The 17,696-nt window shown below is 36.3% G+C and overlaps 2 protein-coding genes and 1 pseudogene across 5 annotated transcripts; 2 read left to right on the top strand and 1 right to left on the bottom strand.

Annotated features, from left to right (window-relative positions):
* The first annotated feature begins 543 nt into the window (after nt 1-543).
* LOC102581570 (uncharacterized) lies at nt 544-9,001 on the top strand. Of its 4 annotated transcripts, none has more exons than XM_006358315.2 (5): nt 544-802; nt 5,629-5,744; nt 6,297-6,993; nt 7,395-7,453; nt 8,679-9,001. In XM_006358315.2, the coding sequence occupies exons 1-3, from the start codon at nt 680-682 to the stop codon at nt 6,817-6,819; spliced, it is 762 nt and encodes a 253-aa protein (XP_006358377.1). In that variant the 5' UTR covers nt 544-679; the 3' UTR covers nt 6,820-6,993; nt 7,395-7,453; nt 8,679-9,001. The 4 variants fall into 4 exon arrangements, with proteins under 4 accessions (XP_006358377.1, XP_006358376.1, XP_006358374.1 ...); XM_006358314.2 differs by having other exon boundaries at nt 7,315-7,453; XM_006358312.2 differs by having other exon boundaries at nt 7,297-7,453.
* Nucleotides 9,002-10,863: 1,862 nt separating this feature from the next.
* LOC102581232 (subtilisin-like protease SBT1.7) lies at nt 10,864-13,070 on the top strand (annotated as a pseudogene).
* Nucleotides 13,071-13,828: 758 nt separating this feature from the next.
* LOC102580893 (subtilisin-like protease SBT1.7) lies at nt 13,829-16,492 on the bottom strand. The gene is made up of 2 exons (XM_006358310.2): nt 14,266-16,492; nt 13,829-14,177 (listed from the first exon to the last, which is right to left on the bottom strand). Exons 1-2 carry the CDS (start codon nt 16,264-16,266, stop codon nt 13,959-13,961), a joined length of 2,220 nt encoding a protein of 739 aa, XP_006358372.2. The 5' UTR covers nt 16,267-16,492; the 3' UTR covers nt 13,829-13,958.
* Between the last annotated feature and the right edge of the window lie 1,204 nt (nt 16,493-17,696).

Here is a 17,696-nt window from a genome sequence, read left to right as displayed (position 1 = left end):
CGAGAGTGGAACTTATCAATATAAACAGTGATTTTATTTAAATATCTTGAGGCACTAAAAACGTAACTCATCTTGAGTTGAACCACAAAGCTCCAGTAATTCAATGTAGATGATTATTTAATAGAGTATCTTGAGCCACTAAGTATGAAATTAATTAAGAGTGAAGCTTTGTCCTTACTATCACAAATAAAGATTTGAGTCAAGTATGTAAAACTCAAACAATAAAACTCATCGAAAGCAGAGATCGATTATGATTAAAGATGAATAGTAACTTCAGTTGCTTACTAAGAATGGAGCTTAGTGGTTCAAGGTGAATTACGATTTGAATCGAGTCTCTCTAACCCCCAAGGATGGAACTAACTAAGACGGTAGCTTAATTGCGGATAGTTCAAAAATGATAAAAAAAAATCATAAACGACTTGAATAATGATTCTAATAGATTATTCTAATTAGTCGAACAAGTGTATATCAAAAAAGAAAGAAAAAAAAATTATAAACTAATTAAAACTAAACAGACCAACAAAAATCCCAGGACACCATTTGGCCTTTTTTAGTCCTTTGTCCACACATTTAGTAGAAGTAGTTTCAAAATCAAATTTTCCCCCTTTTCCAATTAGTATAGGGTTTACTGTTTCTACAAATTCAATACGAAAATCCATATACACATCGAAAATTAACAATGGAGAATGGTGATGGAACAAATGGGAAAAGGATAAGGGCTGAAGATGTAGTATGTAAGCTCAAGGACGATGGCGATTTCGATAAACTTCGCCTCAAAATTGTTCGCAGAATGAAAGAAAATGTCAGTATTTGCTTATTCTTCTTTGGTTTTGTTGTTTAGGGTTCTTCATTGGGCTTAAACTGTTAAAGAGTATTTGTTATCTTCGGTTTCTATATTGTTAATTCTGTTTTTACATCAATTTGCGCTAAACCCTGAGTTGGGTTTTGTTCTTTTTGTTCCATTAAAATTGTATGTTATTGGTATTGGAGATTCGACGTTAATTATTGGATTTAAGTTATATACACAGGTAGTGATTGTTAGAGTAGAAGGTTAATAGGTATTCAAGTGTTGTTTTTTCTTGTAGTGTTATTATTGTTACTCTCGTGTATCTTATTCCTGGATTTTATTATTACTAGTTGTTCACTTGGTTTCAGTTATTGTACTGCTCGTTGTTGATAAAGCTCTCTTCTTTTTACAAAATGGCTTATTTGCTACGGCTTGATATGCTTTACTTGAGCTGAGGGCCTTCTGGAGACAACCTGTCTGTGCATGCACATCACTTGTGAGATTACAGTGGGTATGTTGTTGTTTACACTGGGAGTGAGGTGAGTCGAGGCGTGTAGTTTTTCTGGGCTGGGTGCCTTTTATAGAGAGAGAAAAATGAGGCAAGGGGTGTAGTTTTTCTAGGCCGGGTGCTTTCTATAGAGGAAAAAAGGTGTGTATAGGTAGGCTCAAGCTAGATAATACTTACGAGCAGAATGAGAAGACTGATATGTGGCATGTAGTTTTTCTGGTGTGGGTGCCTCCTATAGAGAAAAAAAAAGGGTGTGCAAAGATAGGCTCAAGCTAAGATTCTACTTGCGAGCATAATGGGCAGACTGTGGTACGAGGCGTGTAGTTTCTCTGGTGTGGGTGCCTACTATTGAGAAAAAAGAGGTGTTCAAAGGTACACTTGAGCTAAGATTCTGCTTGCGTGGGAGATGATATTATATCTTTGTATGCCCTGAACTTAAAACAAAGGCATTAGTTAGTAGTAACGACTCACTCAAGAAATGGATTAGTTTTTTTAAACTGGTAAGTTTGTATTCTTCAGCATTGAGGATAAGTTGACCACCATCAAAAGAATTAGAGATTCCCTATCAGATCTATAATCTGTTTAGTATCCTCTATACATAATTGTTTACACCAAACAAGTAATGCGTTTGTTTGTCTCCTCAGTCTCCATACATAGAAAACACCTAGGAACAAGTTGTGTTCCCTTCCTCTGTAGCACTTCTTGAGTTAGGCAGGCCCATTTTATAACCAACCAGATGAAGCACTTTACTTTTGTGGGTATGTTGCTTTTCCAGATGATGCATTGGTCATATACTTTAGTCACCAGAAGATCCCTTGTGTAAGCACTCTTTACAGAGAAAATCCCATTTCTATTGTGAATGAAAAGAGCTCTATCCTGTATTACTGATACTTGCCCTAATTTCCCCAATAACAGGGCTACCTCCTATATCTCCCAATCATTTAAAAGCCTCCTAAAAGGGATGTCCCACCCTTGCGTTGACCAAGACTCTTGGACTGTCATCTCCGGATTTACACAAAAACGAAATAGATCAGGGAATGCCTAGTAAAGAGGGGTTTGTTCAATCCACTTATCTCTCCAAAATTTTACCTTGCACCGCTGCCTACCTTGAGGTAGATGTTGGCTTCCATTGATTGCCACAGATTTCTAATTGGTCTCCACACTCCCGCTCCATATGTATCCGATGCCATTTCTGTGCACCATGGATAGCTTCACCATACTTTGTCACAAGGACTTCCTTCCATAGAGTCCTATCCTCAGTGATGTATAGCCATAACCATTTCGACAAAAGACTCATTCTGCAACCTCAAGTTCCTGATTCCTCGACCCCTTTCACTTTTGCTGAGAAACACTGTTTTCTAGTTCACCAGACAATAACCCTTCCCCTCCTTATTCCCTTGCCACAGAAACTTCCTCCTAATTCTATCTAGCTTTTTCACCACCTTTGCTGGGATTGTGAAAAGGAACATCACATAAGTGGGCAGTGAGTCAAGAAATGGATTAGTAACTACAAACAAAAGGCATTAGGGATAGAGTTTGTTTGTTTCACGGCCACACAAACAAGATAGTGAAGTGTTTCACCTAAAATAAAATGATTTCTGTTACAAAAATCACACTCCAAAATATGTATATGAATCAATTCTGTGTCAAAGTTGATGGTAAAAAGTATAGGCAGCATTAAATTTGATGGTCGTGCTTCCAAGTATATAGAAAAACATGGGTTTGGGGTGGAGCAAAAGGGCAGAGAAAGTTTCTCTATCGGTTTCTGAAAGCATTAGATACCTGTCTTAGGTTGGTCAACAAAGAATATTCATCCTCATTATATTGAATTTCATTTAGAATTTTGTCCCTCCTAATTTAGATATTTATTTTCTCACAGAGAACTTGAGAATAAAGGACCCTACTCTTAGTTTCAAAAAAAATAAAGGACCCTACTCTTGATAATAAAATTAAAACATATTCTCTTGTCCTTCAGTATATCTATATGTAAAAATAAGATCAAAGATACACACGTTTATCTTTGTTATGGTGTACGTAAATGATGTATTTCTAATTTTAAAGTTTTGTTATTATTTACTTGCTAAATTTAGTATGAGAGGGTGGTTAATTTTTCTAATTGTAAGAAAAAAGAACTATCTATATACTTGATTTGTTTTCAGGTGAGTTTGTGAGGTAAGATAGTTGTTATTTTTGTTCTTCTAATTGATGGATGAATTATTTAAGGTTGAGGAGCTAGTAGTGGATGGGGGTTTTTGTCCTCTATTGTCTTCTACTTGACTCCCACCAAGAAAAAAAACTTTTGGTGCTTAAAGACAGAAGAAGCACCAATACCAAATTAATAGCAGTCTATTTAAGTGTTAGTCAACTTCACCTAGCTGCAAATTGAAAAGGAAGATAACCCTAATTCTTAAGGAAGATGATGAGAGTTTTCTATCAAATTTTAAAATTTTATATTTATATTATTTTCCCTTTTAGTATATGAGAAAACTCCCAACTTTTAAATGTCCGTTTTATGTTGAGTTAGCCTGCTGTCATGTAGTCGAACCCTGCTGCAGACTAAAGCCTGTTATTTAAGTGAAGAAGGGTACAAGCACAGGCCTATCGAGTTTTGCACCGTCCTCTGCTGGCCCTGGAGTATTTCACGGTTATTTTAAAAACAGGCAAGAGAAGAAGGAGCATTTTATGCTAAAGTTTTGAATCAATGAAATATATTGTTTATGTTGTTCAATATCTTTGGATCAATTAAGGCTGAATAAATTGTTTATCAATTTGTATTTTACTCGTGTCGTGTCACTCTACTTTCAAAGTTTGTATTTTCCATAATGTGTTAGTGTTGAAAATGATGAATTGCTTAACACCAAGAAAGAACCATTGACTTTTTAGTGAAAATATTTTGTTTTTGCGCAAAAAACATCATTTCTTTTGTGAATTTGAAGACATTTGTTTGCAACAGTCTTAATATGTGTTTTCTTAAAGAGCATGTTAGGGCTCAGCTTGATATAGGACGGACTACAATTGTGCAAGGGTTTTAGAAGATAGCTAAAGTTTCATTGAGCTCTTCTAAAATATGCTGATAATATTTAGGCAACATCTCTAGCATTGGGCTTTGTTGTTGTGCCTCAGTTTTATTCAAGAAACTGTTTTCTGATGATCGAGAAATTCGTTTGGGGACCACCCTTTAAGACTAACTGCGGCCTTTGAAACTCGAGGATAATGAGCCCATCCCTCTACCCTTCTCCAATTAGATACCAAGTATATTTCGCATGGCACACGGCTCAAGCCTGTGATCAATGTCACAGTCCCTTAACCTTTGCCACTTGAACTAAGCCTGGGGTGAAGTTTTACTCAATACCTAAGAAAATGAAGGTGAGATTTGAGTTGAAATATAGTCATGAAAATATGGTCTAATAGTTCTCTCTCTCAAAAAAGAAAGAAATTAGTTTTAATGATGTAGCACGCCGAATTTAATTGTAAGGATGAACTGCTGACAAAATTGGCATACAATAAGTGGAGAAGGGTAGAGGGGTGGGTTAATGATCCACAGACTTTTGACTGTGTGCCAAATACTCTCCCTGATTTCTCGGTTATCAAGAAAAATAATACACATACCCCACGTTAAGGATGAAACTGGAAAACAAATCAATAATAACCTATATGATCGAAAAGTTTATCATTGCTAGTTCTCGATTGAAGAGAGCTATTTTCTGCCATTAGTTAGTTTCACTTGTCTGATCCGTTTCTAGTTTCTATATTTCCTGTTCTTTTTTGCATTGTCACGATATTCAAAAAGTGTTCAATCATCAGCAACATACAAAATATAGACTTACATCTCAAAGACTCTCGGGCTAAGTCTCTCCCAAGCAAATATATTTGTACCTTTGCCTCTTAAATCTGTAATCTTAATGGTTCTTTTTCTGTGTGTGAATGAGTTGGATGTTGGTGCATCTTTTGGATAATGTGCTATCTGCTTGACAATTATGATTACCAAGATAAATAGGCAAAAAACACATAAAAATTCGTCAATACATTATTCACTTGAATTGATAACTTGAGAAACTGAAGATAATGGAAAAGCTCCAATCCCCCTCCTCCTGTGGGTGAAGTGCATTGGTTGACACAGTTATGGTATGTCATTGTCAGTGGGGCATGAACTTTTTTGTTGCATATTTCTGTATCCACTATGTAAATGGATTTGTATGTCATTTCTTTTGGCTTACGTGGTATGTTATCTTTTTTCTTTGTCTTCAGATAAACAAAAGGAATAGAATGATGCTATTATACTTTTAAGCTTACATGTGTGCTCCAGTTGTGTGACAATTGTGTTTTTTTCCAGGTAGAGTTGCGAAATAGCTTAAGAGCTACAGTGAAAGAATCAGCAGCACTTAACCGTCCAGGTGCAGAAAATATGAAACTGAGGCAACTGTCCGATGCTATATATCAAGAAGTTGGGTAGGTCATATTTTCAACCTTTTCCCATGGTTTTGATTTTTTCTCTTCAAGACACTAGAAACACGCCTGAACTGTCCTTCGGTAGATCTCAACAACCCCCCCTCCCTTCTTTTAACTGGGTTGTTCAACTAGGCTGTTTCCGTTTCTTCTTTTCTTTCACAAGCTTAGAACCTTTTGACTATAGGATAAGTGTTAGTTGTTGTTTTTTTGGGGGACTGGAAATTGTTGACATGTTTTAAAACAATCTGGGCCTTTCAATTTGGTATTGAAGGAATAATTGTTTATCAACACAATGAAAGAGAATATTTCTGACGAGTGCAGCAAAAAAGTTGGTACTCGAGGGGGAGGGGTACGGGGATGGCCGTGTCATGTTAGGAGAGAAATTTAAGGGGCCTAACTGATAGATTAATGAAAGCTCAATTATTCTAGTCTTTTTTCCTTTTATTCGAACAGCGAATTATGATTCTGTGTTTCAACTAGTGGTATTAAAAGTTAATCTGGTAATGGATATAGAGTTCCACAATTTTAACCTGTTTTGGTCATGAACTATAGGGACAAAGTCATGAGTAAAATTTCAGATGATTTGTGGAATACAATCAGAACCGGTGATGGCATTCAAACGGAGATAACCGAAACGGTTCAATCAGTTTACAATAAGTTATTGAACCCACAGCTAAATGAAGCTGGTGAATCGGCCTTTCATTCAGACTTGCAGCCAGCTCAGAATGGAGTTGAAAGTAATGGACATCTTGCTGTTTCTGACAGTGGTATTGATGCCACATTTTCTGCTGATGCGGAACCAAGTGAACCTCCTGGTTTTGCCCGATTAAGTTCAAATCAGAACGGCAAAAGTGACCATAAGGAATCACCGAAAGAAGTGTCGGGAATTCCTGTTCCTTCTGATGGAAAAGCAAAAGAAACATATACCCAGTCAGAGAACAACTGCTCACTTGACCCTTTGGTACCCGACAGTGTGGATGTGGGTGCGCCACCTGGCTTTGCTATAGGCACAAAAGAGAAGAATCCAGATGATGTTAATGATGAAGATCCTGAAGTGCCTCCAGGATTTGGCTGATGGCTTATTAAGTTGTTCATATATTTCTGTTTATATTTTTGGGAAAGGTTAGCCATATTTGGTTGGTCATTGTCGTATCAAGTTCAAGAAGCTTGTGTTTGTACTTGCAGAGAGTACTTTACTTTCACTGCGCCGACTAGCAGCTCATGACCTCTCTTTCTTCAATTTCCCGAGGTTAGAAGTCTTAACTATGTCGCTTGTGCATGATCTTGGATTACAGATTAGTACTATCAAAACTCAGAGGCTTCAAATATGAACATTGCTGATGACAAGATGTCTTGTTGTAAGATGTAGTCTAAACTAAGTTAATTTTGTTGGTTCTTTAGATGTTAACCGCAATATTTCTTCCTAACCTGTTCAAGTCGGATTTTTTTTCTCCCTTGTGCTTTGTCTTTTAAATGTTTTTCTTTAGCCGAACAAGTTCCTAGATAACAAGCCTAAAGGTTTTCTTATTGATGAGATTGATATTGATGATAGTGACAATCTTGATGCTAGTGATGATATCAATCGTGACCTTGATACGGAGCTGGAACTGCTAACTAGGATGAATGGGTTTGTTTTTCCTAAATTTTTAGGAGTTGATGCTGTGCATTGGACAAAGGAAAATTAGTTGGTCATACCATATGGCAAGAAGGTATTTTTTGTAAATGCCTTTACATGGTTTTCTAAGCAATTTATTTTTTTCTCTTGGTTACAAAGATGAAGCACTATGCCCTGGTGAGGTGCCTTGCCTCTTATGGAGAATTATACTAGAGAAAAAAACTACTCCTTTTGTCTCAATTTATGTGTCACCCTTTCTTTTTTAGTCTGTCAAAAAAAGAATGTCGTACTTCTTTATTTAGAAACAATTTAACTTTAAACTTTACCATTTACCCTTAATGAGATGATGTATAGCCACACAAATATCTATAATTTATTTAAACCGAAAGTTTCAAATATCTTTCTTTCTTTCTTCCTTAAACTTTGTACCTCATCAAACACAGTCGCCACATAAATTGAGATGGAGGGAGTAGGATAATCTGAATTATTCATATTTATGATATGAATTTGTAAAAGTATATTGTTAAGTTATGTGGCCACCTCTTCTAAAAGGTCAAGTTGTTAGAGAGAACATATCTAATTAATTATATATATTTTTTTGGATGACAAGGGAAACCCGCAGCCGCTACCCTTTGGGTGCGCACAGGGTAAAATTCCCGCTCCTATGCAATAGCTCGCAAACCACATAGGAGAGGTAACCCGCACTAGGCAAGCCTGGTGCGACGAGTTCGACCCAGAAGGCAAACCCCTTGCTTTCGCATGTAAGGGGTTTCGAACTTGAGACCTCCAACATGAAAGTCCCAAGCCCAAACCACTGGGCCACCCCTAGGGGTTCTAATTAATTATATTTTCAATACTCTTCTCTCATGCCAACCAACTTTTTTTAATGATCCAAGCGCATGGGAATTGTTCTTGATGAAGGTTGGTGGTGAAATTTAAACTCAGGACATTTGGTTCCATGATAAATTACGTGACCACTTTATGTCTGAAAGCTTAAGTTGTTAGAAAAAACTAATTTAATTATATCGTCAAGATTCTACTAGTTGGAAATAAGTCTTGGACTTGTTAGAAGCTTTCTAATTTTATTGTTTCACACACACACACACGCCACTTCTAATTTTATGGCATAAGTTGAGCTTCAAAGAAGTAGTGAGGATTCATATACTTGACTTGACTCGTTGGGACTGAGATGTTATTTAATTATATCGACAAGATATATTTTCTCTTCTGAGTGGAATTTTATGATCTGTACTTATGTTGTTTGTGTATGCTATACATGAGATGATGGAATTTTGTTGACAAGTCTATGGATAATGCAGGTATGCAACACACTAACTTCAGGTGCAAGAAGTGTTATTTATTGGTTTTATTAAGTTCCAAGCTTGTTTCTTTTGGATTCAAAATTTAGATTTGTTTACCTAAACACTCTTGTAATACGATTCGGAATTTAGGTTTGTTTGCCTAAACACCCCTGTAATATGAATTGGAATTAAGGTTTGTTTGTCCAAACACTCTTGTAATATGTTTCGGAATTTAGGTTTGTTTGCCTAAACAGTCTTGTAATAGTATTCAAAGTTTGGATTTGTTTGTCGAAACACTGGTGTAATATGATTCAGTTGCGAATGCATTTTTTTTTATTGAATGGAAAGTTATGGTACTGCAATTAGTTGAATCTATTTTCTAGTTTTGGCAGTTTGATTAAAACATTCATTTCTATTATCATTCTAGTTATTGAAAATGGTTCTCATTTAATTGAGTTACTGGCAGACTCTCATGTGGAAACTCTAGATTTACTCAATCTCAGAAAGTTGAATTTTCAGATTAAATTAAACCAAATTGTTATGAAATTAAGTTTTTTTTTTTTACATAATCTAATGTAGTTAATTCACAATTACCAATAATTGTGATCTAAATTGAGTAATAAGAAGTTTCATCCAAAGTGTGTGTCCTAGTGGTCAATGAGGTGTGAATGGTCATGAAAGACTGGAGCCTCTAGAGAGAAAATATTAAAAGACCGGACACCAAAGGTATAGGAAAAAAAAAGTAGATGCTTGACAAAAGTATTAAGAAACATAGAAGTGAGCGATGTTGATCTCAACAAGATTTTTTTCATTTCCAAAGGCGTGAACCCGAGGCCTCTAGTTAAAGGTGATGAGATTTCGACCATCCCACCACAACCTATACCGGTGAACAGTTAATAAATCCAAAGAAATAACTTTATCTACTAAGTGGAGTATAACTTTATGAAAAGAAAAGATATTAAAGGAAAGAAACTTTCATAAAATGAAAAAGCAGTCATCTATTGTTTTTAAAATATGAACATCATTCTATGGAAGTATTTAATTCATTAGGTACTATAGATTGCAGCTTAGTTTAAATTTGGCTTTATGGATCCTCACCGTCCATTTATATTCTTTGAACTCAAATAATTCAATGTCGATACCAATCTTAATCGTAATTATTCATATTTCAGTCATTACGTGCATTTGTTTTTTAAATTCAAATCTTAATCAGTTACATCTCAATCATTAATAGTGTAGATGAAAAGGTTTCCATGAACAATGTGTTTCTTGGAAAATAAGTGATTTTCTTGTGTTTTTTGTACGTCAGTAGAAATATTATCCCAAAAACATTTAGATATAATCTACGCAAACACTATGAGAGGTGGAAGTAGGGGCGGAGAAGAGCTTCTTTCTTATTTCAATGATATTATTATTTGGATTATTATTTCAAAGATAAGAATATGAAGTAAAAATTGTATTTTTTGTGAAATGAAATAAAAAAGATATAGTAACATTAGCAACATCACTTTCCTTTTCTTCTCAATTCTCATATGATAATTTCCCCTTTTGCCACACAATAATACTTTAATCAGCATGAGATGCACAATCTGATTAAACAATTGAAGAAGCTTCCAAAAGGAATTGCCTCTAGTCCAACTCCTCCAAAACTGCCTTAATTCCAAACAAGTCGTGATCGGCTATATTTCATTATGTATTATGTCACTCCATATATTTCTATGATGTCAACTTTTAGCAGGCTGCAAATATAATACTCTCATCATCTGAATTCCACATGTTAATTAAATACAATGCATATTAGTATTATCCTTTTCTTTTTACGAGTAATTTCTCCTGTAGAATCAACAACCATCCAGTGAATTATCTTGTGTTACTATAGATGATCCGCTTGCGCACATTTTGATTAATTCTATAGGGTACCTTCTACGCCTCCCACCAACACAAGTACCACTATAACTTTATTTTAAAGGATTTTTCCTTTCAACTTTCTTTCTCATAATGGTTCTTTACACATTAATACTTTAATCAGCATGTGGTGAGCTATTTGATTAAATAATTTAATGAGTTTCTATGATGTAGAAAATGAGTCAAAATTATAGGGCCAGAAGAGCACTATATATACTAGTTGTTGCATAGAATTTCTACTATCAACTTTACGTCAGAACATCAACAGATTAGAGTTCTTCTAGCCCATTTTGCAGCTATGAAAATCTTGAAATTTTTTCTTGTTTTTACCATACTTGGCTGTTTTTCATGGCCTAGTATACAGAGTGAATTAAAGATGTATGTCAAATTACAACACAATCTTTGTCAGGGGATTTAGAGAGTTGGTATCAGTCCTTTTTGCCAAATACAATAGCAAGGACAAACTCAAATGAAGAGGAGGGGCCGCGTTTAGTATATTCATATCGCAATGTTATGAAAGGCTTTGCTGCAAGATTATCAGCAGAGCAAGTGAAAGAAATGGAGAAGAAACCAGGCTTCATATCTGCACAGCCACAGAGGATATTGTCTTTACACACGACGCATACTCCGAGTTTTCTTGGATTGCAACAGAACAGTGGCTTGTGGAGGGATTCCAATTATGGTAAAGGTGTGATCATCGGTGTTTTAGACACCGGGATTTCACCTGACCATCCTTCATTTAGCGACGAAGGAATGCCTCCTCCGCCTTCTAAATGGAAGGGGAAGTGTGAATTGAACTTCACTACAAAGTGTAACAACAAGCTCATAGGCGTGAGGACTTTCCCAAAAGAAAATGGTTCACCAATAGATGATGATGGACACGGTACTCACACCGCCAGCACTGCTGCTGGCGCTTTTGTGAGAGGTGCCAATGTGTATGGAAATGCAAATGGCACTGCTGTTGGTGTTGCCCCTCTTGCTCACTTGGCTATTTACAAAGCCTGTGACTCAACTGGTTGCCCTAGCAGTAACATTTTAGCTGCTATGGATGCAGCTATTGATGATGGCGTTGACATCTTATCCCTTTCCCTTGGAGGATTTACTAAACCCTTCTATAATGATGCCGCTGCACTCGGTGCATATACCGCAACTGAAAGAGGTATCCTTGTGAGTTGTTCTGCAGGTAATAGTGGTCCAACCAATAGTTCTTTATCAAATGAAGCCCCATGGATTCTCACTGTAGGCGCGAGCACTCTTGATAGGAAAATTAAAGCAACTCTTCAATTGGGAAACAAACATGAAATTGAGGGTGAATCAGCTTTCCATCCAAAGGTTTTAAACTCAACAATTTTTCCTCTGTATGAACCTGGAAAGAATGAACACGAATCTACTGAACGTTCTTATTGCCAAGATGGATTAGTGTACAATTCTAATGGAGGCAAAATAGTTTTGTGCCAGGTAGGTGGTGGTATTTCTAGAGTTGGAAAAGGACAAGTTGTAAAGAATTCCGGAGGCGTTGGCATGATTATCATCAATGAGAAGGGAGATGGTATCACTACATTTGCCAATGCTCACGTCCTTCCTGCCCTGGATATAACTTATGCAAATGGAATGAAAATTCTTGCCTATATGAATTCAACAAAGAAACCTGTTGCCCGGATTACATTCCAAGGAACAATAATAGGTGATAAAAATGCTCCTGTTGTTGCTGGATTTTCTTCTCACGGACCAAACTTAGCTAGTCCTGGAATCTTGAAACCGGATATTATTGGTCCTGGTGTAAACATTCTTGCTGCTTGGCCTACCTCCATGGAGAACAACACAAACACAAAATCTACCTTCAATATCATTTCTGGCACGTCCATGTCTTGTCCTCACCTGAGTGGAGTAGCTGCATTGTTAAAAAGCGCTCATCCCAATTGGTCTCCTGCAGCTATCAAGTCAGCCATCATGACAACTGCTGATACAGTAAACCTTGCCAACAAGCCCATCCTAGATGAAAGGCTTCTTCCTGCAAATATCTTTGCAGTTGGTGCAGGCCATGTCAATCCGTCAAGAGCAAATGATCCAGGACTAATATATGATACCCCATTCAAGAGCTACTTACCATATTTGTGTGGTTTGAATTACACAAATCAAGAGATTCAAAGCCTTCTACAACGCAAGGTTAACTGCTCGGAAGTGAAAAGTATTCCTGAAGCACAACTAAATTATCCTTCATTTTCCATCACACTCGGAGCAAATTCTCAAACATATACAAGAACAGTGACTAACGTCGGAGAGGCTAAATCATCTTACAGTGTGGAGATAGTTTCACCACCAGGAGTTTCTGTGATTGTTAATCCCTCTACTCTGAAATTCTCCAAGTTGAACCAGAAGTTGACATATCGAGTGACCTTTTCAAGAACGGCGAATAGTTCAACCAGTGGTACAGCTCAAGGATTCTTGAAATGGGCTAGTAATAGGCACTCTGTAAGAAGTCCAATTGCAGTTGTGCTAGTCTAGTGAAATTGCAAGATTTGTTTTTCGTTTCATTTACTTTTAGTAATTTGATCCTTCTACAATAAGCATGTATTAGTTGTTCCAATTTCTTCAAATGATCCATTGATATCAAACGAATCTACTTTTTTGTTTCCCTAGTGTAATTTTATTTTACAATGTCAGTGTATGTAACAGCCATATGCTTTCCCTTGTTCTTGATTTTGTATATACTATAACAACATTAGTATGGGAACTTTAACTTCTTTGTACACGTAACGTATGGATGTTGCCTTAGTCCCCTGTTTGATGTTGGACTTATTTTAGTAGCTAATAGTAATGATACATGGTTCTTTGTTTGAGCTAGCACTCGCTATGGTCGTTGGAAATAAAGAATCGTACCAGCTCTCTAAATCCATCGCTGATGATTGAGTAGAAATTCGACTCTCTGGGGACTGAACTTGTATTATATAACTCTTGAACAGACCCTGAATAGTAATTGGCCATATAAGAGAGCTAAGCAAGCAAAAAAAAAGATTTTTTTTCAAGAATTCCATGGTTGCAAATGTGCTATAGAAGAACTCTAATTTCTTACTATTCTGAAGTAATTCATGAACTATGATGAACTTATTTAGTAACATAGATTCTGAGAGAAAGAAATGCAGAGAGTTTCATTTCTGTAAATGAAGCAATTCTAACACTAATGCACATTCCTATAATGAAAAGATGACTAAAAAGATTACATAAAGAAGGTAAAAGAAGAGAATAAAGTAATACAAGTATAATAGAGTATCATGAGTACTTTCTGCATTCATTCTACATTTTGGATTCAAACAATGAATGCAGGCTTATTACATGGAACAAATCATGACTTTTTAAAACGAAACGAGACTAGAAATCAAACGTTGCAGTTTCTTATAGAACGATTGCAATTGGACTTCTTACAGAGTGCCTATTACTAGTCCATTTAAAGAATCCTTGAACTACACCACTAGTTGAACTATTGTCTGTTTTTGAAAAAGTTACTCGATATGTCTTTTTCTGGTTCATCTTCGAGAACTTCAGAGTAGAGGGCTTAACAGTCACGGAAACTCCTAGTGGTGAAACTATTTCCACAATGTAAGATGATTTAGCCTCCCCAACATTAGTCACTGTTCTTGTATATGTTTGAGGATTTTCTCTGAGTGTATGAAACTATTTCCACAATGTAAGATGATTTTGCCTCCCCAACGTTAGTCACTGTTCTTGTATATGTTTGAGGATTTTCTCCAAGTGTGATGGAAAATGAAGGATAGTTTAGTTGTGCTTCAGGAATGCTTTTCACTTCCGAGCAATCCACCTTACGTTGTAGAAGGTTTCCAACCTCTCGATTTGTGTAATTCAAACCGCATAAATAAGGTACATAGTCCTTGACTGGGGTATCATAAATTAATCCTGGATCATTTGCTCTTTCTGGATTGACATGTCCTGCACCAAACGCGAAGATGCTAGCAGGAAGGAGTGTTTCATCTAATATGGGACCGTTGGCAAGATTGGTTGTATCAGCTGTTGTCATGATTGCTGATTTAATAGCTGCAGGAGACCAAGTGGGATGAGCGCTTTTTAGCAATGCTGCTACGCCACTGAGGTGAGGACAAGACATGGAGGTTCCCGAAATAATGTTGAAAGTAGATTTTGTGTTGGTGCTGTTCTCCATGGAGGTAGGCCAAGCAGCAAGAATGTTTACACCAGGACCGATAATGTCAGGCTTTAAGATTCCGCGACTAGCTATGCTTGGCCCTCTGGAAGAAAATGCAGCAACAACCGGAGCATTTTGATCACCGAGTATAGTTCCTTGGAATGTAATCTGAGCAACAGGTTTCTTCGTTGAATTCATATAGTCGATGATTTTCATTCCGTCTTCATAAGTTACATCCATTGCTGGAAGGACGTGAGCAGTAGCTGATGTAGTGAAACCGTCTTCAGCCCTATTTATTAGAATCATGCCAACACCTCCAGCATCCTTAACAGCTTGTCCTTTAGCAATTCTCGAATAATCACCTCCCATCATACACAATACTATTTTGCCTTTAACAGCACGGTCACTCAACGTACCTGATCCGCAATAAGATCTGCGAAACTCACTAGCATTTAGTGCAGGAACAAACAAAGGGAAGAATTTTGTACTAACAGCCTTTGGATGAAAGGCCGATTCACCTTCAAACCATTTTTTATTTCCTAGATGAACTGTTGCCTTAATTTTCCTGTCAAGAGTGCTTGCGCCTACTGTGAGAATCCACGGGGCTTCGTTTGATACAGAACTTTTGGATGGACCAGTATTACCTGCAGAGCAACTCACAAGAATGCCTCTTTCAGTTGCGCTATATGCACCGAGTGCAATGGGATCACTATGGAAGGGACTAGTATATCCACCAAGGGAAAGGGATATGATATCAACACCATCATCAATAGCTGCATCCATGGCAGCTAAAACGTTACTGACAATGCAACCAAAAGAGTCACAGGCCTTATAAATAGCCAAGTGAGCAAGAGGGGCAACACCAACAGCAGTGCCATTAGCATTTCCATACACATTGGCACCTCTCACAAAACCACCAGCAGCAGTGCTGGCGGTGTGAGTACCGTGCCCATCATCATCTATTGGCAAACCATTTTCTTTTGGGAAAGTCCTCGCACCAATGAGTTTGTTGTTACACTTTGTAGTGAAGTTCGATTCACACTTTCCCTTCCATTTAGCAGGCGGAGGAGGCATTCCTTTGTCGCTAAATGAAGGATGGTCAGGAAGAATCCCAGTGTCCAAGACTCCGATGATCACGCCTTTCCCATAATTGGAATCCCTCCACAAACCAATGTTCTGCTTCAATCCAAGAAAACTCGGAGTACGTGTAGTGTGCAAAGACAATAACCTCTCCGGCCACACATTTACAAAGCCTGATTTCTTCTCCATTTCTTTCACTTGTTCTGCTGATAATCTTGCAGCAAAGCCTTTCATCACATTGCGATATGAGTATATCAAGCGTGGCGCCTCTTTATTCGAGATTGTGCTTGCTATACTCTTTGGCAAAAAAGAATTGTACCAACTTTCTAAATCCATTGACAGTGATTGGCTTTCTGGAGATTGAACTTGAACAATGTAAGTATCTAAATTGCTCTGCATTCTTGGCCATGATAAACAACAAACTATGAATAAAGCAAGAAGGAACTTCATGGCTACAAAATACATGAACTAATAATAATAATAATGTATAGTTGATGAATTTGCATAGTAGAATATATAGTGCCAGCAGGCTTTTTAAATGGAAACTTAAAAGATGTTTAGCTCTTTTCCTTTATGATAAAGATGTAGGTGGAACATAATTAAAGTTATCCCTGTCATAAAAAGATACTACTAATAATTTAAGTGCCAGCCTTCTTGTATGGAAACTTAATTTTCCCATTTGGCTTGTAAGAATTCTAGAATTTATAAGAAAAAAATGCTGTTTTTTATCTAAAAAATACATGAGAACAAGCAAAGAGTTTGGTAGAAGTCATAAAGTTTAAATCTAGGCTACGCACGCCGAGGAGAACTTTAACTTCTTTTTTTCCCACATGCACCATGTGGATTTAGTATCTGTCATTTTTTTGGATTTATCCTATGTCCTACTCAATTTTCAATTGGACAAAATGTTACTAAAAGTTTATATCTAATGAATAATTACATGTTTCAAGAATCTTGGTAGGGTCAATATCTTAATGTTTGAGCGGGAATCCAAGAACGAAAAAGTTGTTTGAATTTTGAAAAAAAAAGGCAATCCAAATGTGACAGGGTAGATATCAACAAAATCGTCCTTTTTTGTCAACAAATACAATTTTTTTTTTACTTTAATGTTTCAAGAAGCTGGCGGACTTGGGCCTTACTTGGCTATTGTTGGGCTGTGTTTCTAGTGGATTTTTGTTTGATTTTGAGCTCATAAATGGGCTCAAAATGGATAGTTTTTTTCCTTCTTTCAATTATTTCTTTTCAACTTTTAAATTAGTAACTAGTATATCTACATTATGTAAAAACTTGATTAAAATACTATTTTAAAGAAGACGACATTAACGTAATAATAGTAATGTTGATAAAAAAAATTGAAATAGTGAAAATCATAATAAAAAGATGATAATCATAAAAGTTAAAGTAATATAGATAATTATGATAGCAATAGTGATTAATGGAAAATAATAATGAATTATAAAGTATTCGACTTATTAGTAATTTAGAAGCTCAACGAAATAAATTAGAAGAAAAGAGGACAAAATTTGGTGTCAACATACACCACATGCAAAGACTGATTTTCTTGTTATTTTATATACTAGTCTTCGCTCACGTGCGTTGCACGTGTACCCTATCAATTAATATTGAGTTTTTAAAAATGAAACAAGTATAAAATATGTAAATGAGACATAAAGTAGATTTTTTTAAAAAGAAATATACTCGTAAACTTAAAACAATGAAGGGTGATATGTATACTCCAAATTTTGTGAATCAATTGAAACACCAAGTAATTTTACCCTATTATCAAATATAGATATGGGAACCATATAGTTATTCACTGGTCACTTGTATTACATATTTGCATGACTTTTCATTTTTTCATTTTAATTGTTACCATAAAAGTGAGATTAAACCTT

This window comes from Solanum tuberosum, unplaced genomic scaffold, assembly GCF_000226075.1.
Source record: "Solanum tuberosum cultivar DM 1-3 516 R44 unplaced genomic scaffold, SolTub_3.0 scf00273, whole genome shotgun sequence".
Classification (NCBI taxonomy): Eukaryota; Viridiplantae; Streptophyta; class Magnoliopsida; order Solanales; family Solanaceae; genus Solanum; species Solanum tuberosum.
The sequence above is the reverse complement of the archived record's forward strand: the minus strand, read 5'-3'. Positions and strand labels throughout refer to the sequence as shown.